Here is a 24,495-nt window from a genome sequence, read left to right on the forward strand (position 1 = left end):
AGCTTTAAATCGAAACTGTGTATCTCGTTAAGTTTTCTCGTGCATAGCAGACACAGATATACATTAGCTCGTGAATATATTTGCGAAACGCCAACATTGAGTAGAAACAGAGGAAAACATTCTATAAGTGTATTTTCGTTGTCACACGGATCATCCCGTTTAGCCAGTTACCCGGCTATGCCGTATCAGAAGGGATATCCTTGCTGCATGCGCCCAGCCTCAACAAAACATAAACAAAACCATCACCGGGCCGATCTTTCGGCCAATGACCCTTCTTCATAGCACTTATATAGCAGCCAGGACACTGCACTTTGACACCATGGGGCCCGATGGAAATTAGAATTATTAACAATGGTTGTCTTCCACGAGGAAACAGCCAAGTTTGGCTGTCGCCTGACTAAGCTAGTTGCAATTACTGGCGAAACGTCGTACTCAGATTGTAAATGTTGTGGCTTGGCTCTCCAACACACCGGTTAGTGCTGTACTAGTGTAGTGGGTTCCACTGATGGGCACACTTGAACTTGGAGGCAACACGTTTATTCCAGACCCAATGTGGTAACTACCTCCCACGGAATACTATATAGCCAGCTAGTTCAGCTCACACACTGCCTGGCCCCTGATGTCTTGCGCGAAGCCCGAAGATCGAATTTCATTCCCTAGGGACAGCCCCGATTGGGGCTCGGGACTCGTCCTTTATGGGCTCGGCTCTGCCCTTGGCCACACCCCCTTCCAGATCCTTCCAGAAGACTCTGGCGCCAACACCACGTGTCCCTCTCACCCCTTTTGCCCCCTACCCCTGGCACCTCATACACGTCACGACACTAGGAGCGAATGGGCACGTTCTGTTTACGTGAGAAACCTTACTAATTGGCTGTGTCGGGTGGTGGAGGGTTTAACGGCACATTTATATATTTACGCGATCTAACCTAAAAAAAACCTCTATTATGGATGATATTGGTCGCGAAAGCCTCCTACGTGTTAAATGTTTGTCTTACGAATCGATTTTAAATAGCCATATTAGAAAAAATCGTTTACCTATTCGTAGCCACTGATTAACAGACACACCCGTTCTGTTCTAGATTAATCAAATAGCATAATAAAATAATAAAATAAATAACAATTAGGAAATAAAGTACTCTACAGCTAAATAAAAAAAAGTAATCCTCAATAAATACAAAGCGCGGAATGAACATATCCCTTGCGCCTATGTATGGTCATACGGAAGCCGCGTGGGACCAAGCGCGGTCACGTGGTGCGCGCCGTGCCAACATGGCTGCGCCCATCGCCGCACGCTTCGGGCTCGCCTCGGGGTTCGCCGCGGGGTCTCTGCGGCCGCTCCGCTCGCTGGGACGCGGCGCTGCCTCCCCCTCGGCTGTCGCGAATGCCCGGCGCAAACACGACCCCGCTGTTGCGAAACGGCAGCCTGCCGTCGCCCAGACTGGAAGGTAGCGGGATGTCCGGCGCTTATAATTGCCGTGAGATTTACCATGACCCCCTCCTCCCCCCGACATTGCCTCACCGTCCCCTGCCCCTTGGCATCGCTTCGCATTCAAAGCACGCGGTGCCTGTTAGAGGCCGAGACTGCATGCACGCGGGCAGGGATGTTGTTCTTAAGCACGACTGTCCAAATCCCTCCTAACCCTTAAACCCTCACCCCCCGGACCTTCGCCCGTAACCCTGATCCACAACCCATGAATCCGAAGCCTCAACCCAGCACCCTAAACCCAAATCGCGATTGCAGGGACTGTAGCCACGCCGGTTGGTTCCTGCCATCGGAACGGGGCGTTTGCATCACTGGTATCGCGGTTGTGAAAGGAGCACCCACACCACGGTGATTGAGCAGGGCGACGCTTTAGTCTGCTCGGTAATTTGTTTGGGTCGTCTGCACTTCGACTGCACCTCAAACGGAGTTCGCCGAGCCGGCAACGAGAGCCTCATTCATCGCCTCCGTGTATGGGCATTTACGGAAAGTGTTCGTTGGTTTACATGCTGCCGTTGTTACGCGACCTTTCCCGTTCACAGAAGTGTGATTTTTTTTTTATTCCGTTCACATGCCTGTGCATATAAACAGATACGTTTTAAGCCTTGACAATGCGGTGATGGCCTACGTACGGTGCTAAAGAAGTTCAACAATACAGACACTCGCTTGTGTCCGTATCTGCTGCTATGGTTTGTTCGGATGCGGTTTAGCGTGGACCACGAGCTGCGTGGAAGGTCAAAACCAGCGATCTTCCGCGTTGGGTCTTTCACAAGGTGTTTGTGAGTTCTCTTGAACTCCCATCAGCTTTCCAAGCTTCATTCGGGGGTTGAACTGATCGCATCTTGTTGGTGTTGCAGGGCGGAATGGCGCAGCGTGGTGGGACTGGAGGTGCACGCTCAAATTCACTCGCACTCCAAGCTCTTCTCAGGTGCCGGCGTCAAGTTCCACGCCGCGCCCAACTCTCTCGTCTCGCACTTTGATGCCAGCTTGCCTGGCACCTTGCCTGTGAGTCTTGCGTTAAATACTGCGCGTCGCCGAGGTGGGCTGGGCAGCGCAAGGGTCAAGAGGCTGGCCTGAGCTGGCATCGTTGAAATGCCGTGTTTGGATCTGGGCAACCTTCTGTGGGTCTCGAGTAGAGAAGGTTTATGGTTCTAGATTTGAAGCTTTCGTGACTGCAAGGATTCATACTCTTAGGTTTTTTCGGTAAAGTCACGTAAGTAAAAAAATCACGATGTTTCGGAGGCAACACACGTCTCCATCTTCAGGTGGGACCGATCTCCGTCTTCAGGTGGGACTGATCTCAGCCTGGTCATCAGTGATTGCAAAGAACTGCCGTAACACTCAATTTGGGACTGTGCTTAATTTGTCAAAATTTGTCAATGTGCATAAACCCCACGGATTACTGAAGCTAGGAATTAAAAAAATATATAGTTTTGACTGTCATGGGACGAATGTTGCTCACTTTAGCGAGAGGGCAAGGGGGGACAGTCCTGCTTCCTGCTGTGTGCACCAGACAGTTCACTTGAAGGGATCTCGGATGAAGTTTTGTGATGTCCGCTTCCATTGATTGTTCTCTAACATGAAAGGGTTGCACTGCTCTGCGAGCGTTCCGAGTGGTTGCTTTGCCTCAGGATGTGACACCAATCACGTTCAGAGTAAAATTAGGAGGGAAATGCTATTTTTTAAAATATTGCTTTTCACAAGAAACACAAGCAGCAGGCATGAATTGTAGCCATTTATAGCCATGGTTGGTATGCACACAATCTTATCAGATGTTGGACGCTAAGCAGTGTTTAGCCTGGTCAGTACCTGGATGGGTCACACAGCAGCGTTTGTCAATGTTGTTGGTTTGTCAGAAGATGGCAGTATTGAGTATTTCTCTTAATTTGTGAGGACATTTTCAAGGTACCTTACTGTGGTTTCCTACCAAATGCCAAACAATGTAATTGACCATGAGATTTTCCTGGATAAATAAATGTCACTAGTATTAGAATGTTCCTCGAAAATTACAGTACCTGGCCTTTAGGTCATTCAAATCTCTGTAACTAAATGCAAATGAGATGTCTTGTGAAGCAATTCCTTAGAGAAGACCAAGGGAAAGATAGGCTGAAAGAACAGTTTAGTGTTTAATTTATACTGTTATTAAGTCAACTAAATGAGGTTTACATTTAAAATTATAGTTTAAAACCTAGTCCAAGTTAATTTTCCACACAGCCTCTAATAACCAGTTGTTTTGCAAGTGCTTGTCTGGCTCAGCCCTACTTAGCTTCCTTCAGATGAGATCATGGTCACAGGGATACAATTGATTTCCAGTATTACAGTAAAAGCTCAATATAACACAGCTCTTCTTGGTTCTTTCGGTAAAGTCACGTAGAAGGGAAATAATAAAATAATAAAAGTAAAAAATAATAAAATACAATTCTCACGACTGTTTCGGCCACAACGCAAGCAGCCGTCCTCAGGTGAAGAACAGGGCTGCCGGAAAGACAGCGTCTGAATGAAAGAACAGTTTAGTGTTTAGAGAATTGTATTTTATTATGTTAATTTTTATTATTTTATTATTTCCCTTCTACGTGACCTTACCAAAAGAACCAAGAAGATGAATCCCTGCAGTCACGAAAGCTTTAAATCGAAAAATAACACAGCTCATTACACCACGTATTTGGATATAACGCAGGTCACAGACGCACACGTAGATACGGAGATACAAAGAGTGTTATTCATGTTCCCTGACGCCCACGTTATATCGGGCTTTTACCTCATAAAAAAGCTTGTAAGTTACATAGGCTATCTCGTGAAATAACCTTTGTAAAAAAAGGTGTTAAAGTTGTTATAGGTCCAACAATTTGTTGCGCGCCTCTGTTTATGCACTGGGGTGTCCTATTTATGAGCATTTTGTGCATTTTGGTGTCTGCGTGTGTGCACCCCCTTTCACAAGGTCCTGAACAAGCGCTGCGTGGAGGCTGCAGTCCTCACCGCGCTCGCGCTTGGCTGCCGCATCAACATGCACTCGGAGTTTGACAGAAAGCATTACTTCTACTCTGACCTCCCAGTACGTAAGGCTTGGCCTTGCTGGCCCCTTCCGCAATAAAACTTCAATATATTTTTTAAAGCTACATGTCTCTTTATTGTCTGCCGTTACAGCATCGACACATAGTACGTCACACGTTCGCATGGCGATGGGCAGTTTTGCTGTGCGTCTGCTCTGCGGGGTCGCAGTCGGTTTTTATGTTTGTGACCAAATCACCCCGAATGTGCACAATCGGGTCACGGGTGAGACTGGTGTATAAAGCAGGTGCTGTGAGCTGCTGTAGCTGCCTATTAACGGCCTGATATGGCCCTGATCCAGCGGTGGATTGACGAAGATTTGTAAATTAACTCATTTTATTTAATATTTTATCTAATCCCGGTTCTCCCTGGAGAGAGAGATGCATCTCTCTAACGGGGTCCGAACAGATAGCACGATCCAAGCATGTTCTTCTGAGTTTGGCCACGAGTTGAGCGTTTCTTCTCAGGCTTTCGCCACGCGCTACACTGCGGGGCATCCTCAGGAGTTAAATGGAGGAATCTCGCCGAGTTTCGCACCCTTTTCTGTTGTCTCTCATTGGAGAGCAGGTGAAATTCCTCACCTCGCCTTCCAAAGATGCCCGCAGTTGTCCGTCGCGAAAGCTTGCGAGAGGAAACGCCCGACACGGGGCCTAATCCAGAGGACCGAACGTGGATTACGAGGCGGCTGCAAAAACCCCCGCGCCAAACCTCAACGCACGGGTGTCTCTGACCGACAGGCCGGCTATCAGATCACGCAGCAGCGGCTGCCGATAGCCGAGGGAGGGGCGCTGCGCTACCAGCTGTTCCACGGTAACCGGCGGAGCGAGGCAGAGGAGCGTGAGGTGCGCATCAAGCAGATTCAGCTGGAGCAGGACAGCGGGAAGTCGCTGCACGACGATGCCAGGCACCGCTCGCTCATAGACCTCAACCGTGCCGGTAACAAGGGGCCCCTCGCTTGCCGTCACTACTGCGGGCCTCCACTCGAGGCGGCGGTTTCGGTTGTTCGCTTGAAAGCAGCGCTCTAAAGTCCTCTCGACAATGTGTGAAAATGTAGGAGTTTATATTTTGTATATTGCACTCTCACAATGTGGCTGTTGTATCTGTGTATGTTGAACTTCTTTATCACCGTACGCAGCCAACTGTTAGTAATCGGAAGTGCGGATAAAATGCCTTAAGTGACCTTCATTGTCTTTGTGGCGTTGCGACAGGGGTGGGCCTCATGGAGATCGTGATGGAGCCCGACATGAGCTGTGGCCTGGAGGCGGCTACCGCCGTCCGCGAGCTTCAGCTCATCCTGCAGGCACTGGGCACCTGCCAGGCCATCATGGCCGGTGCGTGGGACAGACAGCGAGATCTAGACAGGAGTTTCCTCTTTGCAATAGAGACTTGTCGCAGTGGGTACTAATGTGGTTAGAAGTAAAGTTCACGAATAAATGAAATGATTATCATCATCATGGTGCTGGCAGACTCGTTAGCCTTCTGCCGGATGTACGTCAATTGTTTACGAAAATGATGAGAAATAGATTTAATTTAATGATGTCCATTTCGCCTAGATGACGGTATGAGTTGTGTTGAAGGAAACATGGAAACATAACACTTTGCCATCTAAACATCAACAGCCTGATGTGCACATCACCCTCATGAATGGCATTTTGAAGACAAGCCACAGTAGTGTGATTGTGGCCATGCAACCCAAACTATAAACCTCAACATTGGCAGACCTCAACATTGCCTATTAGCTCCTGAACCGATGTCCGTACTCAAGAATAAAAAATAAATGCAAATAGGATGATGGAAACTTTTGAGAACACCTAAGCGAATGAACAGGCTCGGTTTAGGAAAGGTTTCCCTTCCGTTACAAGCAAACATGATATCAATGAAATTCTGGAAAAGACTAAACACTTTCAAATACTACTATGCCTGCCCTCTTTATCCTATGAAATGCATTTTGTTCAGTGGAAGAGGTCTTTTGTTCCATACATTTTTTATCTATTAAGTAGCTGAACTCGGTTTAAGGTATGGACTGATGTAGGGTGAGACAAACTACCTTGATGACTACCCCTATTGTGATTTAGCCTGAAGAGAAATACATTTTATAACCGCATAAATAATATGAATCTTGATATAACCATTCCTCATTCACTTGGTAGGGAAAGAGGGTGAATGATCACACCTCTAATTACGTATATGGCTGTTGATAAACCGTTCCTATTTATTAACTAAAAGAATGGACGGCGATACTGGCTGAAATTTGTAACCATGCTGCGTTGAGTGCATAATGCAGATGACTGACCTCTTGACCCCATGCTCCCGTGTGTTTAATCATTGTTATCGTCATCATTTACTATTTACACTGCTCCGTACGTGCAGTGCATCTTTAAGAGCCAGAGCAAAGGGGCTTTCAGGTAATGGCTCGGTGAGGAAGTGATTGTAGACAAAATTCAGAAGGAATACAATATGGCAAATATACACAAAATGTACATTTTGAAATGCTAAAATTTGCATCCGTGTCCACCTAAACTTGACATTTACACACTCTGAAAATGTCTTTAATTTCATCTTAATTTGATGATTTCTGGGTGCATCATCACTCACATTTCTAGGTAAGCTGTTCCACAAATTTGGTGGCAAAACACCAAATGCGCATTGGGTGATGGCGAGCACGCAGTACCTGTGCGGCGCGCGGTGTCTGTGAAGCGTGATGTCTAAGGCGCGGCGCCATTCAACTCGCGCTGCGGTCACCTTGCAGAGGGACAGCTGCGCGTGGATGCCAACGTGTCCGTTCACCTCCCCGGGGACCCTCTCGGTGTCCGGACAGAAGTGAAGAACATCAACAGCCTCAAGTTCCTTGCCAGAGCCATAGGTGTGGTCTCCACTCGCACCTCCTCGCTATTTAAATTGAGCCGCTTGATTGTGCACCGTCGTTCACGTAGAATTGGGGATTCGTTTCAGCCAGGTCTGTCTGGGTCAGTTGCCCGCAACACGTTTCTGCACCTGGCACACACGACATCCACTTACGCCTCTCGCAATGGCTGTGACTGTTAGTCACATGGCACCTCAGCTACTGCAACCTACCAGCGATTCGGAAAATATTCGGTGAGAGATTAAGCCCTGTGTACTCACATAAGTGGTTGTTGTTAAAAATCAATCCTGTTTTCATTTTTTTCCACAGATTACGAAATTGAGAGACAGATCCAAATGTTGGATGACGGTGGTGAAATTTTTAACGAAACGAGATCATTTGACAGCAGAACAGGGTAAGGTGAGGAGTACCCAGTTATCAGTGTCAAATTCACAGTGTAACTTGGTATGCAGTGTAAATACTAAGTACTCTTTGTATTTGTTTTAGAAAAACTGTTCAAATGAGGGACAAGGAAGCCAAGCAAGACTATCGGTAAGAATTTCACAAATCGGCAAACTTAAACACTCAACTGTGGACCTGTAACATACTTGCATTTTTTTCAATTAATCATGAACCTCATTCATATCTCACTGGTCATCGCATCTTAGAAGCGAAGTAGGGTTGACCTTGGTAAGTACATAGATGGGCGACCACAGGGCCAGAGACAGGTGTTGTAGGCTGCTGTTGGCCTCTACGTTGTAGCCAGCAGAAGGCAGTGCAGCAGAATAAATTGCATTGTACTATGTGCTCCAACATCATTCTCTCCACCTTGACCATCCCGCACTAACCAGCGTGGTAAAGTATGTCCAATCAGCCCGCACGACCCACATTGTGCAGGGAGTATGCATGTGCGTGTATGCACGTTGGACTTATTTTGCACCGTACGTAACCAACCCTGCTAATCTGAGTGCGCGTGTCGAATAAACCGCCTTTTGTCAGATGACCACTGCATATCCAAACTGTTGAATCTTTCCAGCCGAATGGGTCGTCGTCGCGTCACCGCAGTTCCCTCGAACTTTTCTTCACCTTCCCAGCTTCATGCCGGAGCCGAACCTGCCGCCCCTCGTCCTGCTGGACGACGCGTCCATGGCGGGGGCGCCCGGCGATCACTCGGTCCACGGTCACTCGGTGAATGTGGACGCCGTGCGCAGGGCCCTCCCGGAGCTTCCGGCTGCCCGGCGCCAGCGCCTCGTGCGGCGCTACGGGATCCTGGCGGAGCACGCCGCGACGCTCGTGGTGCGTCGCGGTAGTCACCCCACGTCCGCCCGGGCAGCTTCATGGATTTTGCCACCCCCCCTCTCGCCCCCCATGCTCCTCAATTCGGTTTTGGTTGCCTGCAAGGCCATGTGAGAACCCTGGATGATGACAACTTTGTTTTATTATTGAAAGACAATCTTTGTTGCCAGTGTTCATCCCGGTTGTGTTATGGGTGTCATCGTGCGATGGGGAATTCATTCAGATCTACCTCTGAGATACCTTCAAGTGACCTTTGGTCCATCCAGAATCAGAATCGGAACATTTATTTATACTGGAGAAATCCGATGAGCTATGTCAGTGAGCGGTGGGTAAGAACGTTACAACAACAAACACATTTTAAAACACGATAGGAGTCCACAGTACAGGAAAGGTAAACAAATCACCCAAAAAATATACAAATAAAACTAAACCATCCCCATCCTACCAGGCAGAGCCCACTAAGGTATTAGGAGGCAATATGAGGCAACACTTGCCCACCTGCTCTGGCCACTGAGAATAAATGTTAATCAAACAGTTTTTTTTTTTAAGTCAGAGCTATAAGTTTGCCAAATGAAGTGGAGAACCAAATTGAACGCTACGATCTCGTTGTGTACAGTCATCGGCCGGGCTGAGACCATCACGTCGCTACACTTGAGTAGCCCGTTGAATCACAGGTGGCGACCTGGATTTGAACCCCAGGATGTCAGTGGTGGCAGCGCAGTGCTGTGACCGCTGAGCCACCCGGCTACCTCTGAGTACGCGACTGCTTAGACCAGTGGGTCGGCGGTGGCTCTTCAAGGGCCGCTGCTTCGCGACGTCACTTGGCAAGGGCCGCCGTCTCGTATTTACCACGTGCATTGCGGCTCTTGAAATGTAGAATTTGATTTGATCGAATTCGAGAAGAATATCTCTTGTTGTTTTGGTTGCCGACCCCTGGCTTAGACAGTGAAGTTGACCCGAGGCTCCGGCACAACCGCTGTTTGTAAGTATTTGCATTAATTTTGCTGCAGGTAAATTTAAAATATGGTATTGGGGCGCACATTTGACTGCTCTTGATAATAAAATCACACGTGTCTCAGTGCTCATTTGCTAAATACCAATGCTTTATACAGTGGCCATTTGCAAACTAGTCCAGTGGCGACTGTTGTATCCGGAGTTGACGGAGTTGACTTCCGTTTTTCTACGGAAGCAGCACGTGCAGCGTGTCGACAAACTCGGGCCCCGACAAACGCATCACCTGCTGAGTCCTTGAGTCGCCTCGGGTCTCACTTGGTTTACATTTCCCTTCCCCCGTCAACTGCACTGTTGACTCCCCCCCCCACTTCCAGGCTCACCGCGCATGACCTTTTTTTCCCTCTGCCTGTAACGGACCACCCCCCTCGCGAAATGTAATATGCTCACGGTTCCTTTACGGCATCTTGAGACGGGATCGTATTCGGCCTTCATAGAAATCCAATTTGTAAGGTCCGATTTATGTTTTTTACCCACCTTCACGAGGTGTGGTTCAGTTCAGCCCAAGGAAAATCTTCAATTGTACTCTCTAGTCACTGCAGGAACCAATCGCGTCGATTTCAGTCTGTGTGCCTATGTGTTTGTCTCTTTCTGTGTGTCTGTGTTATCTCTCTCTGCTTACGTGTCTGTCTATGTGTCTCCTGTTCTGTGTTTAATCTCTCTCTTAAATTTAGCAATCTTTGGAAGAACTAATCAAGCAGGTCGGGTGTTGACTGTTATGTTAGCCGACTATCTGTGTTGTATTACATTATATTTCTAAGTTTACTAGGTTTTGTTTTATCTTTCATTTGTACCTGATGATGATTGCTTGTGTTGCAATCGAAACGTCGTATGCTATTACTTAATTTATTATTTTATCTTTCTACGTGACTTTACCGAAAGAACCAAAGAGTAGTTCAGTCACACGGTCCCACGTTGCATTGTGCTACCTGGGCCATTGGTAAATCATTTATCTTCAGTTGCTGGAGGGCAGAGAGAGTCAGAGAATTTATCTGGAGTTAGGTTCTACCTCGGTACGGCCGGCCGTATCGTGTTCAAGCGTGTTATAGTTTGTTGAAAGGACTCGTGTTTCATGTCTTTACGCTGTGGCTAGAAAACCATCTGCGCGGTTGAGTTACAGCGTGGCTGGATTCTCATTTTGGTGAGGGTTGTATTTTGTGTCGCGTACGCAGAACGATGGGCTGGTGGAGTACTTCGAGGCCGTGGTGGATGGGAACCGCCGCAAGCCCAAGAAGGTTATAGGCTGGGTGATTAACGAGCTCCTCGGCAACCTTAATGAGAGAGGCATCTCCGTGGGCCAGAGGTGCGTGCTGGAGGCCGGTTTATTGTGCCGTTTTCATTTCTAAGCTAACTCATTTTTACAGTCGAAGAACATTTTAGCGCCGGGGCGTCTTGGGGGGGGGGGGGGGGGGCGAGTTGTGGATCAAACACGGAAGAAAAGTTAAAACCCAACTCCTCTTGGGCTCGCTTGTCCACAACTCCCTTGTCCACACAGCTGCTCGTCCACACAGCTCACTTGTCCACACAGCTGATTGTCCACACAGCTCGCTTGGGCTACCGGCGTGTGGTTAATGTCCCCCTATGTGGTGCGTTCTGTGTGACAGCCCTGTCGAGCCAGCGGCCTTGGGGGAACTGTTTGACCTCGTGGAGAAGGGGTCCGTTTCGCCGGCTACAGGCAAGCTGGTGAGTTCTAGCCCGGTTCTTTGCTCTCAGCGGGGCGGCAGCTGCTGTGGAATCGTTCGTTGCCTTTAAATAGAAAGATGGTCACATTGGACAGAGGCCAAGTAACGGCTCGATTTGGCTATGTTCTTGCTCCGTAGAGATTACCTGCCAAAAAAACCCCTTAACGGGAAGCCGAAATAGGAATCTGTTGAATGTTTTTAGACTGACGATGCATTCAATACGGTGTATCGTGCGCGACTGCGACCAGTCACCCGGAATGCGCCCATTCTTTTTACATCTCAGAAGCTTAGCGGGTTTGAGCCTGGACAATCCTTGAGTAATTGATTACTACATGCACCAGGTTTTCATAGGCGGCCGTGGGGCTGTCCTACGTCATTGGCAGCAGAGGGCAGTGCAGCGAAGTCCATTGTTGTACTGTACTTCTATGACCCAGCTATTATACGCCCTTCACTGAACCCACGCTGACCAACATGGTGAAGTATGGTCAAATTATCCCCGAGACCCACACGGCATGGGGAGGCCTTCATCCAGCAGTGGATTGACTAAAGGGCTGTGCTTGTGTACACTGCGCTCGTGTGTCGGGCTAGCCGTGTCGTGCACTTATGATCCGTACACAGCGTGAGCATTTGCAGATGCAGAGCTGGGACGTTCCTGCTTTGGTTGTTGCGATGTTTCCACGTAATTTGACACTTTGCGGCTGCCTGTTGAAACATGTACACAAGTTTCTTAGATGCCGTTGTGGTGGATTTTGAGTACATTTTCTCGTCATACGATGGCGGACCAAGGCCCCCCCCCCTCCATGCCATGTCCTTCATGACCGTACTTCACCATGCTTGTTCGTGCGGGTTGGTAAAGGGGTGGTGGGGGGAGCCCCCCGGGATCCATTCAGACATCGCCCGTCACTGATGTTCGCCTTGACCGGGAACTGAACTTGGGTCGCTAGGTTCAAAACACAGTGCATCACTGCCCCGCTCCAGATTGTGGGTAATAGAATACAAAATAAACGGTCAAGGTTCTGTTTAAACACGTGAAATAAAATAACATTGAGAGTGTTAAACCTATGGGCCTCGTTGGACCAATGTCTTCCAGCAGTATTAGTTTAAACAGAGACTAATCGGCAGATAGAAGAAGTTATTACGTTTATGTGGTGAAACAGATGCTTGTCTGTTTATTGTTAGAATACGTGTTTGTTTATATTCACAAAACTGACTATGATGGGGCCAATATCGAGAGGCATTGGCGTGATCAAAATGCAGTGTAATCAAAGAGCCAATGACCACATCACACGGCGTCTGCCCGATCTCGTCACCGATTGGAAGCTTAGCAGGGTTGATCCTGGATCATGCACGATAAGCCCTTTTGCCAATCCGCCGCTCGATGAGGTGCCTCCTCATGCCATGTGGGTCATAGGGGTTATTCGACCGAAGCTCACGCTGATCAGTGCGGGTTGCTGAAGACCAGGAGCATGTAAGTGGGGATCATAGAAGTAGACTACCGCTATGAATTTTCCTGCACTGCTCTCTGACGCCCACCACGTAGCCATGCAGCCATAGGCACAATCTGTGAAGGGTGATCATCTATACAAGCACTATCCATGGTCATCCCCGCTTAGCTTCTGATATTTGACGACCCATTCCAGGTGCTTTGGTATTTGCTGTTTGCAGCTCTAAACACACAAAGTGCCTCTGTCTTCCACTTTCTGGCACCCACTTCCAACCCTACTCCCCTCCATACCTCTCCTCTGACCTTCATTTCCTCCCTGGTGTCCCCCAAAGGTCTTGGCCGACCTCTGCACCACACGTGGCCAGAGTCCCACGGAGGTGGTACAGACGCGGGGCCTGTGGCAGTTGTCGGAGCAAGCCCCGCTGGAGGCCTGCTGCCAGGCCGTCATGGACGCGCACCCCAAAGAGGTGACAATGGGCAGAGTTCTCAGCTGCTCATTGGCTCTGTTCATTTGGAGCCGAGCTGAGATGCAGGGTATTTTTCTGTTGTGGGGTATTTTATTTATCTAGAATTAGAGCAGCACAATTACCAATGTCCTTTACAGAACAAAGCCTCACTGAGCCTTAACAGTAATTTGTATGAGAATCCTGCTTGTGACTTCCATGCAGTGTGACTAAAAGTGTGGGTGGGGGGGGGCTGACAGTTTGGCCATGTTTTGCCCATGCCTCAGATCTTTGGGGGGGGGGGCGGTTTAGAGAGAGCCAAGGAGTTCTTAACTGGCATTTTGTCCCAGGCCTCCGGAAATGTTTTCGGTATCCCTGCCACCTTGCCCACCCCCCCACCCCCCCTGCACAGTCACCAATTGCCATGTGATGCAACATGCAGTGGCAGGAGGACAGCAGCAATCTTAACCGGTGCTCCCATCTCCGTGCAGGTGGGGCTGGTGAAAGATGGCAACGTGAAGGTTCTGAACAGGCTGATCGGACTCGTGCAGAGAGAGCTGAAGGGTCAAGGTGACCCGAAGGTGATCAGGCAGATCCTGGAGAAGATTCTGCGCTGAGGATGTGATAATTCATCGCGTCAATAGCATCCATAAGACACCCGAGTGTAAAAAATGGAAGGGATGTATCTTATCTTACTTTATCTTTTCACAGTAATGTATTTTCCATAATAGAGGTTGTATTTGTTGTAAATAGTCACAATTTTCAAAGTAATACCAATAAAAATGTCAATGTATTTTTTTGTTGCTGTACTAGTTGCCTTATGTTTTCACGAAAGTATGTCCGGGTACATGTTTAGATTGACCTACGTGCGCTTATAATTTTTTTGCAGTTGTTTTGGCAGTGTGTTGTCGACTGTGATTCACCGTTGATATGCCTTGTCAAGAGTCCATGGGTTATTTGGCTCAGAACCAATTTCCTCCTTCTGTGTTGTTTGAATGAAAGAGCTCAACAGAAGACACTGTTCTTAAGTGAGGACATTAGGGCCTGCTAGTCCATCTGCCCATAAACATTAAGGGTCCTACAGGGGCTGTTTGCAACAGTATGCTGGTATTAGCCAAATCACCCAGCCCTCCGTGAAGAATTATCAAACCAGTAGAGACGTAACACACGGCAGCAGTTTCACGATTAAGAAACGAAAAGTGATTCTGGCAAGAAAATTAGACTAATTTAAAGGATTGGCTGGCATTGATGGTCGTGACCAGTCATGGAAATGGCACCCATGGGTGACGACAGGGTGAGGATGAGTGACAATGTTAGGACAACGCTCGATGTTGAGATGTAAATTGGTTGGTTGCACTGGTTTAGAAGCAATCGTGTGAAATCGGTGAGGTCTTTAACACTTTCTTCAGCTGTGGAGATGGAATCGTGTTTTACGATATTGCTGAGGGTGATGAGGGTAGAGACGACTGTCCACTGCACATGTGAGGAAATAAAGCAATGCTTTCCCTGCAGATTAAAAAAAATCCAATAAGAGACCAAATTTTCATCCACAAACCTTCCTTTGGTTGTGCCGACTCATAAGTGGGCCTTTCAAATTCCATTGTTTTTGCTTTCAATTTATTAAATGTGATTGGGACAATGCTTTCATTGTTTTTTTTGCGAAGGGTTATGATTTACGAGTTAAGGATTGGCGATTCATGATTCAGTTTAGGGAGAGCAGAGATTCATTTGAGCCGGTTCCCTACAGGTCGATGACCCACAAAATATGCACCCGGCACAACACATCTCGGAAACGTCTTACTAATGGATGTGCCTATTCGATGCATACCAACTACCGCCTACCAGGCACCTGGAAAACATTTCGTGATAAATCAAGCCTTGGTTTAGGGTTTAGGTGTTGGGGTTCAGGACATGTAGCATTGCCTCGGACCACTACTTACCCCATAGTTGCATGGACAGTGGTCTCAGCCGATGTTGGGTGCTACTGAGAAAAGTTACCATTCAGCCAGACAGTGTGGTGTTGATGGGGAAGGACAGAGCAATGTGTCCGCTGTCTGCCAGATCAACGTGTCAAAATGCCAATCGTTATGGTAAGCCTTTAATTGGTGAAGGTGCACGCGGAAGCTAATGAATCACCAGGGGGCATCTTATGACACGCAACACGTGCGCTGTGTGCCCATGTGGTGGGCACGGCTTGGAATTCACCACTCAATGCACCAAATCTTGTGTTGTAGAATATCGCGTTTCTATTTATGTGCGGTTTTATTTTCAAAATGAAAAAAAAAATTGGGGAGGGGGGGGGGCAGAGTTTTGTGACGTCATGTTTGAGGGGGGGTCTGACTTTGTGACGCCGTGTGACGAGGAGGGGGGGGGGGGTCAAAAATCGTCCCAAATCGCGTGACGTCATCTATGGACGGTCCCTTATGCTTGTTCCCTGGCGCTGCGTGGCACGTGGAATTCGGTCCCACAAACTTGTCCAGTTCAAGGGACGTGTTTATTGACTCTTCCAGCGGTCACGGCTTTGATGGTGCTGTTTGTTCCTCGCCGTTTGACGCTTTGGGCGTTTGTCAAATGTTTGCTGTAATTGTGTACAACATATCTTGAACACGGACGAGTACGCGAGACACCCTTGCAGATTTAAAAGAATCTTGCAACCACAAAATGAAAATGCATTTCCCGTCAAATATAGTATTGTATGTCTCAATATATATTTTAAAAAATCTAAGTATTTTTTACACAACGCATCGGCCTCATGGCCCTATGGGAGTGCATAATTTCATCAGCGTTTATTCAACACAAGCACACTGCCACGGTTTTGACATCCCGTGTCTCATCAGCGGTCGTGTTTTGCTCACAAGCTGCACGCAACCAACATTGGGATCAACACAGAATCGGATCGTCCGTACAGAATCGCGTGGCGTGAATCGTTATCCGATTCCTCGGCACCACGCGCATACTCATACCAAGCCACGCCTAACAATAATTAATCAGACCACACGCGAAGATATATAATCGGGCAACGTTTCGGGCAATGACCCTTATTCACAGCACAAAACTGGGCTGCGTTTCGGGCAATGTTTTTTTTTTTCTCTCGGCACAAACATTCGACGTGTTTCCTTTTGAGGGGCATCGCTATCGAATAACGTGTAGAGTTTTTTTGTTTGTAATAATTCGTGCGTGTGCACGTGCCAGCGCGAACCAGGGAGCCCGTTATCACTGCTTGGCCCTAAATAAAAACAGCGGATCAACGCCCTCGTAATCCAGACTCCGCCCACAGCTGGCCAGACCACGCCCTCAAACACTTAGCCACGCCCATAACAACTAAGCCACGCCCACACACTGCACAAGCCACGCCCATAACAACTAAGCCACGTCCATAACAGCTATTCCCGCCTAGGCCCCACCCCCCTGGCTGACAGCGTGTGCAAAGAAATAGGCGGCTGGCCCCGCCCCTTCGTCGTGACGTCACGCATACGCCCCGCCCCCTGCGCCCTGCCGAAGGCAGTGGAGAGAAGACCCGTGTCGAGCCGACCACGGTGAGGCCGCTGCCGCTACTCCCCTCAGATTTGTGTTTTTTTTTATCCTTAAATTATCTTCGTCTTCGTTATTATTGTTCGCGTTGTTCTCGCGTAGTCAGGCGTCGCTGCGACAGCGGTGGGCAGTGCAGCGAGGAGCGCAAGGTCGCTCCGGTACGCGTCCGTGTCTCTCTGCGTTAATGGTGGTGGTTGGCTGCGTGAAGGGGGGAGTGTTGTGTGTTGGGGTGTGCACATAACACACGCGCGTGTTGTGTTGTGTGTGTGGGTATTTGTCTGTGTGTGCCGTGGCCGGCCTTAATAGGTGCTCGCTAACAGCACTTGCCCCTAACAGGTGGGGTCGTTGTCGGTGTACTTGTGGTTATTTGTGTGCATTTGTGTATCGCTGTGTACGCGTGTCCGCCGTGCACGTGTGCCTACATTTGTGTGCACGTGGTGCCCGTCCACACGAGGAGACGGAGCGACTAAATGAGAGCTGTGTGTGTAAGTGCTGGCTGGATTGTTACATCGTGGCGGCTTGGGGGAGGCCTTAGTCCAGCAGTGGATCGATGATGGTTGACGGTGGTGATGGTGAAGTGTCTGCGTGTTGTATGTGTGTGTGTACATGCTGTGCCTGTCCACCACACACACAGCATGTGTCTGTACACGTGTACGTGTGTAATCCCGTACTCTGTGTGCGTCACGGAACGCAGTGTGAATCTGCCCGAGGCCCTCCCCTACATCGACTCCGCCTTAAGCATAAACACCGGGGAGACAAAGGCGGCCGGGCGTGGTATTAGTTACACCCCCCTCTGTTACGTCCCATGCCGACCTAAATAGGTGCTCACGAACAAACACTTGCCCCGAATCTGCGAGGCATTCTGAGGGATATGAGTTTACGTATCAACGTCCGACATTGGAGGTATTTGACCGCCCGTTTAATTGACATGTTGATACCCGTGTGCGGTTGGAGAAACCTATAACCTCCCATACCAATCGGTCTGCACAGACGGGTTCACGAACCCGCTTGGCTCCACTTGCAACACCGCCTGGTCACCGCGGAGACCAAGTCAGCGCGTGGTCCGTCAACCCCTGGCCTCTTAAGTAGCCGGATGAGAACGCAGCGAATTGACGGCGTGTTGTTGATTTTGTTTGTTCACGTTCATTGTCAACTCGCGTGTGTGTGTGGTGGGGCCGTGGGAATCTTATTCTTCTTATCGTTTTGGTGATGCTGATTTTTTAAAGATGATTCTAGAACAAGTGCGTTATGTTTTGACACCTTTAAAGAGACTGCGAGAGGGGCCTTATGGACGGCGTACTGATCGCAGCATATGACATATAATACAAACACCGCGTTAGATATTACTAATTATTATCGCATGACATGCAAGATACATACGCGCTATACTGTACACGACATTTTCAACGTGGGCTGTCAATTATATACTGTACAATACTGTACATGTGCTTGTTACATGTATCATACAAGATACACACGATATGTCATCATGCTTACACGTCACACACCTGACCACTTATTACATGCATACCACATTGAATAGTTGTGTCATTAGATATGAATGACAACCTTGACACACGCAGTTCCTAGTGGTATATTACATTTGAACCTCCGTTGATGAACCTGAAGGCGAGACCCCGGGGTCACGAATAAACGGAAGTCAAAATCGCAATTAATGAATTTATTTTGGGCGACTTCGTCCCACCCGGCAGGGATCATTCTGTTGTCATGTCGTGTCCAAGTGCAGCAGCAATAGGCACAAGAGCTGAACAAGTGAATGCTCTCCATGCTCTGGTATGGGCAGGATCACATGTCTAAAACAAAGCTGCTCAAACTGCCTACACGACTCTTAAGTCATTTATTTTTTGTCATCACGGTAAGCATAATACAGTGAAACTGCTCTCTTATCAATCCAGATGTGAAGCTTTCGTGACTGCAGGGATCCGTACTCTTTGGTTCTTTCGGTAAAGTCACGTAGGTAGAAAATAAAATAAATCAATACGTTTCGATTGCAACACAAGCAATCGTCATCAGGTGGGAAAACCACAGCAACATGTTTTTTTCTTGCTGTGGAAAGAACCAAAGAGTATGCTCTCTTATCGTCATTATTATTTGTGACCTATCAATGTCTGCAGCCAGGATCAATCGATGACAATCCTATTACCTGCAGATGAGAAGCGTTGCACCGTTATTTCCTCCTGTTTGATAATAATTCTCTTGTCCGTATACATCTGTGCAGATAGGTTTTTTTTGTGGTTAAGCCATAGTCCCCACATACCGCTCGTATCAATGTGGATAAGAGGAGCGGCGACCCACTACTCTGTAGAGTAACATTGGTATAAACGCTTGTTACGATATGAACAGCGCATTGAAAACGCGTACTATTTTATGTACTGTTTACAAAGTGTGTTCACAAATCCACACTGAGAAACACGATGATTGACAGAGGGGTGTAATTATTTCGGTAGTGTATTAAAATAGATGTACTGCAGGTAAGTAGTTTTCAGTTTTAAAGGCAAAGTTTAACAAGACAACACTTGCCACCATCCTTCAAACCCATTGGTGAAAACGAGCAAAGTTTATTTTGACATTCTAATATAATGTTTACATTATAATATAATGTTTATGCGAGAGCCGGGGGCTTATGGGACCCCGGGGTCCCGCCTTAAGGTTCATCATATGCCCATGTTGAGCAATGTGAGAGCAGTGGCACTGGTTATCGCACTGCTATGTAAAACCACGGCGAATTGATTAAAATGCACGGCTAACGTCAGTGGCGAGTGAGATGAGCCAGTCCTGACCCAACCCCCTGCTGCACGCTGACCCGCGTGGTGAGGTAGAGTCAGATTAAACCCAATGACAAAAAGGGCTGTAACATGCGAATCGTAATAATGTACGACTCGTAAGCAATCTGACAAATGGCACGTATTACGTATGACACACGCACATTGTATCACGATTAATATGTGCAACACAAACGACAATTCACAGTGTACATATTACAGCACATGACACGGTACTCAAACTGCAAATGTTATAGGTATAACGTGCACGGTATGTGTACACACACACAGTCACGACATTAAACACACGATTTGAAACCTCTCGCTGAATTCTTATATTTGTGCCCTGAATGTTGATATCCGTTTCTCACTTCCTTCTGTCACTTAATGTCAATGCCAGAAAACCGTGTCTACAGGTGCCTTTGTGTTTTGGACCCCATGTAAGGACCACGTGAAATGGTATTACAGCTATTTTATGTGTACAGTTTAAGACGTAGGCTTTCGCCACCGATATTCATAAATGTTTTTGGGTTAAATGTGTACAGTGCCGTGTATGTCGTATTCACACTATCGGATACAATCCATACAGTACACTTGTAGATAAATAATAATGTCCAGCCTTTTGTCAATAATGTACACTGCCGAATTAAGGCTTCCCCATGCCTTATCGGTCATGGGGAATATTTGACCTACACGTTGGTAAGTGCCGGTTGATGGAAGTGGACCGGTTCAGATATCACTCGCCACTGATGTTAACAATGCCCATAAATCAAACACAGGTCGCCGGGTTCACACCGCAATGCGCTAACCACTGTGCCATCACTCCACCCCTATGCAGTACACTCAGTCAGTATTCGGTAACTCAAGCAATTACTTTATATCCAGATTCAAACTCATTCCAGACCTGTATCATTTTTCAAGGGACACTCATGAACCAGGGCATTACGTGCAGTGTGTGCTGCACTTGCATATCATGTTATAAGTGAGATAGGTCGTTTATCAGTGAAACGTTTGGCAATGAGGGAGGAAAAATTCACAATTTATGCACAGTTGTCAACCTGTGTTGGACTAGATTGTCGCACGGAAATTACTTCGATTGCTACGGGGCTTTTTGTTGTTTTCACCGACACGTCCACGGGTACTTATCTCGGCAACCCAATGGCCTTGTTAGTCGTGGTTTCCAGTTCGTAGCGATATTGCGTTAGCCTCATTTTAATCACGTGTTCGTGGCAGTGAGAATCGGATGAGCTAGCAGTGGACTATGCCCCCGGTGTCGTTAAGTGTGTGCTCACAACCAAAAACGCGCTCTCAGATTGCGCAATTTAATGCACACCCCCCCCCCTTCCATTTGCTCGACGCAATTTTTCGAAGCGGCCGCTTAATGCAGGTCAAGGTGGCCGCTGGGTCAGCTCGCGGAGAGCTGTAACCCACAAGGGGGGGAAGTCGATGTCACAATGAACATCCGCTCAATTCTGCGGGAGCAGAATGTTTTCATTGTCTCTCTATCCTTTTAAAAAGAGCTCACGCCATGGCGCTCGCATTGAAACGTAGCAATGGATTGTATCCATCGTAAAAAATATATACAGTACAGTATGTAACACGTCTGCTGTAATACGAATCTTGGTGGTCGAAAACAAGGCTGTGTGCGTATGCACGTGGAATGGTGCTGTCATGTGACGCTCAAGGGATGCTGGGAGAACCAATCTTATGGTCGCAATAGCACCTTGTGCTGTCTATCAATCAGCTTGTGTGTCTGATTACAACAGTTTTAAACGTTGCATCTGAGCAGGTGTGCTGAGTTAGATGCGTTGTCATCGTACAATTCTACTTTTGCATAACCTTAAATGACAAAAGCACACATTATCCCCCTCGAGATTATGTAAAAAATCAAGCTTGTAGAAATGTCAATCTGATCAGGGATATTTACAGGGTTTACTGAAATATAATCCACGTATTAATTCCAAACATTGTCATTTGCCACTGCCAGGAATATCATAAGTAATTATATCATCACCCTTTGATACATGGAGATTGACTTACCCTGGTTATGTAGCTAATTGCACTAATATCATGCCAATCTGCCTCTGACATAGTTACATGGTGGCCTGCTTTGGCTTGTTAGTATTGGAATATTCCACACCGATAGGTGTGGAATGATGACGATCCCGCAGGATTGAGAAGGGGGGTTCAAGAAAATGAGTCGGCAATCATATTCTTGGTTTGTTCGGTAAAGTCACGTAGAAAGAACCAAGAATATGAATCCCTGCAGTCACGAAAGCTTTAAATCGAAATTTTGAGTCAGCCATCGTGAGTGGTCTTTTGACTCATCCAGCAGTGATGAGGGCCTCCACACGGTGATTTGTTTGGAGGGGTTCTTTTAAGCAAGACATGAATATACTGAATTTCAATTGTACAAATATTACTAACAGAAATACATTGCAGCACTATGTAGCTTCACTTGGCCATCACATAGCTTATTGATTTTTTTTCATGTCCTGTTTGTTAAAGCATACAGTGAAAACCATGTGACTACAGGCCTCCATTACGGATTGCTCTATTCGCTCTGATGTTATCACCCTCATTACTGTTATTATTGTTATTTATGTCTCCGTTGTGGTTCATATTCGTTTTGTCTTCACAGTGAATGAGATCGTATTGATATTTACTTAAAGCGTCGCTTGCGCAATAAAGCGTTAGTTTGGTGTGTAATTTTCCAGTGAGCTCAATGCCATTTTTTTGTATCCGCAGACTGATTCCACAGGCCCAGCTTAAGTTATAAGCTTCACTGATGTAGACTGGAGTTCCTCTGAGTGCCTCTTATTAACGTGACTGGCATATGAAGTAATCGCTGTCATTTGAAATGTCAAGGCTTCAAGTGGCATTAAAGAAAAATATTGACTTTATTAATTCAAGCAGCTGTGATACCGACTTTGAATATCAGTGTGAAGTAAGACGGTAAAATAAAATACAGCTGAATGAATTGCAGTGTGGCCTACATATGCCGTACAAGTATTTCCTTGAGGGTGACCATCATCAATGACATATTTTTCGAGTGTGGAGTAGATGGCAGAGTGACTTTTATGGAACAATCCACATTTATTTTCGACAATATGCATTTAATTTCCATTAGTTTTCTTTGTCAGCAATGATGAAAATACTGTGTAAGGAATTGGACAAAGTCAAATACTCGTTACAAACAAGAATATCCCTCTGATGCGTGTGCAAGCTCATTAGCCAGATTTGCCCTCTTTCCACGAGGAAGCAGCAGGGGAATAGACCGCCTTTTTCATACGTACCAGATGGTTCGGCCTTACATGTGGGTCTGAAATCTCTGAACGGAAAGCTTACGTCCTCCGGAGACCACATGCCTTGGGATTTTAACATTTTTCCTTTTGGTTTTCCTGCAGCTTTGTGGTTAACACGAGGAGCCCTAAATCTTAAACCACATTCCTATTATGTGTATTGCAGTTGTATACTGGAAGTTTTTTTAACGAAATTGCAGCCAAGATGTTCTTTCAATGTGCCATTAAATTCAGCACAAAAGTAGAGTATACTTTGGTGAATATAAGTGCTTGCCAGATGTTCGTATTGGACTCCCTTTTAGCTTGGGCAAGTGCAGTGAGCAAGAATACTGTTATTTGAGAATGCGAGTGTACAAATGTAAAGTAGAATGTTATCTTTACCTGACTGTCGAGCAGTTTTCAATCCCATGCACAGTTGTCTGCCAGCAATTTGAATTTTTATTGCAGCGTAGGTGGGAAATTGTGTTTGCAACTTGAATGCGCCAGCTGCAGATACCGCCTAATTGTTAGCTAAGGGAGAGTGACAGTTTTGGTAATCAGTCACAGCTATAGCTGTCAAACCGTGTGCACATCACGCATGTCCCAGCCAATGATTCAAGGCTAATGATGCCTTTTAATTCTGACTGATTCACGGGCAGCGTCAGCGGGCCTTCAGCTCGCATTATAAATGGAACGCGCTTGCACTCGGATTTTCAAATGAGGGCAGCACTTCAGTGCAGAGGGAAGAAGTCATATATTATCTCGTTTTAACAGCACCTCTCCAGCTGTGAATGATAAATCGTCAGCTCTGGTAGCAATGTTTACAGATTTTGCAGTTTGTAATTAAGGGGTTTTAAGAATGTGCTGAAAATACGTCATTAATAATGGAATTGACACTGACATCGAATTGAACTGCACCGCTATCAATACAGAACAGTTATATCATTTAGCGTGTGTTGAAATGGCGTATGCAGAGTCTCGGATGCTACGCATGGATTTTTAGCTTTGGCAATATCCTCGCAAATCACCTTTTACCGAACAGCCGCTCGCAAAGGTGCTAGGATTGGCTTCGGAATGTCTCCCCGCTGCCCCAGTGTGCGTTGGTTTCCCGTGTGCTTGCGTGACCTTAGTCTACTGGAACGCTGCAGGACAGAGTGGACAGGTGGTAATGTCAGGCCTGGAATCTGTCTGCCTCGTACCCAAGCGGCCTGATGACAGCTGATTTGGATTTGGAGAAGCGGGTGGATGGGGGTTGTGGGGGTAGGTGGCAGGGAGTTTCGTCTGTTTGGGTTCTCGCAGCCACAGCTGATGCAGAAAAAAACCCAAACCCAGACGTCCATTAGTGTCCCAATGCACTGCAGTGTGAGATCAAGTTTCGTTTTTTATCGCTGTGAAAATGGTTATAATATTTGGGGAGTTCCACTGGGTTTGGCATGTTTACCAAGCTTGAAGGTCACGTCGCCTGGGTTTGTCTGTGAAAGGGTTTCAGTCTTTAAGCCTTGTGCGTAGGTGTCTGACATTTGTTTGCAAAGATGTTCCAGGGTAATTTCTGCAATTATTTACACAAAAATATGCATGTAAAAAGCCATTGTTGTGTTTTGATGGAAAAGTACTGGTGCCAAACCTGCCATTAATTTGTTATCAACTCATCTGC

The 24,495-nt window shown here is 47.0% G+C and overlaps 2 protein-coding genes across 2 annotated transcripts in view; both read left to right on the forward strand.

Moving 5' to 3' along the window:
- The first annotated feature begins 1,253 nt into the window (after nt 1-1,253).
- On the forward strand, nt 1,254-14,039 carry GATB (glutamyl-tRNA amidotransferase subunit B). The gene is made up of 13 exons (XM_061552451.1): nt 1,254-1,445; nt 2,338-2,485; nt 4,419-4,532; nt 5,266-5,464; nt 5,737-5,859; nt 7,278-7,391; nt 7,701-7,785; nt 7,878-7,922; nt 8,465-8,666; nt 10,850-10,980; nt 11,282-11,360; nt 13,136-13,270; nt 13,738-14,039. Exons 1-13 carry the CDS (start codon nt 1,270-1,272, stop codon nt 13,861-13,863), a joined length of 1,677 nt encoding a protein of 558 aa, XP_061408435.1. The 5' UTR covers nt 1,254-1,269; the 3' UTR covers nt 13,864-14,039.
- Nucleotides 14,040-16,723: 2,684 nt separating this feature from the next.
- LOC133343022 (amyloid beta precursor protein binding family B member 2-like) overlaps nt 16,724-24,495 on the forward strand; it is a 58,028-nt gene continuing 50,256 nt past the window's right edge. The window contains 1 exon segment of the mRNA XM_061552452.1: nt 16,724-16,782. The gene's annotated coding sequence lies outside the window, so the exon portion shown is untranslated.

This window comes from Lethenteron reissneri, chromosome 16, assembly GCF_015708825.2.
Source record: "Lethenteron reissneri isolate LAM-NWPU_2019-01 chromosome 16, ASM1570882v1, whole genome shotgun sequence".
In the NCBI taxonomy this organism is placed as follows: domain Eukaryota; kingdom Metazoa; phylum Chordata; class Hyperoartia; order Petromyzontiformes; family Petromyzontidae; genus Lethenteron; species Lethenteron reissneri.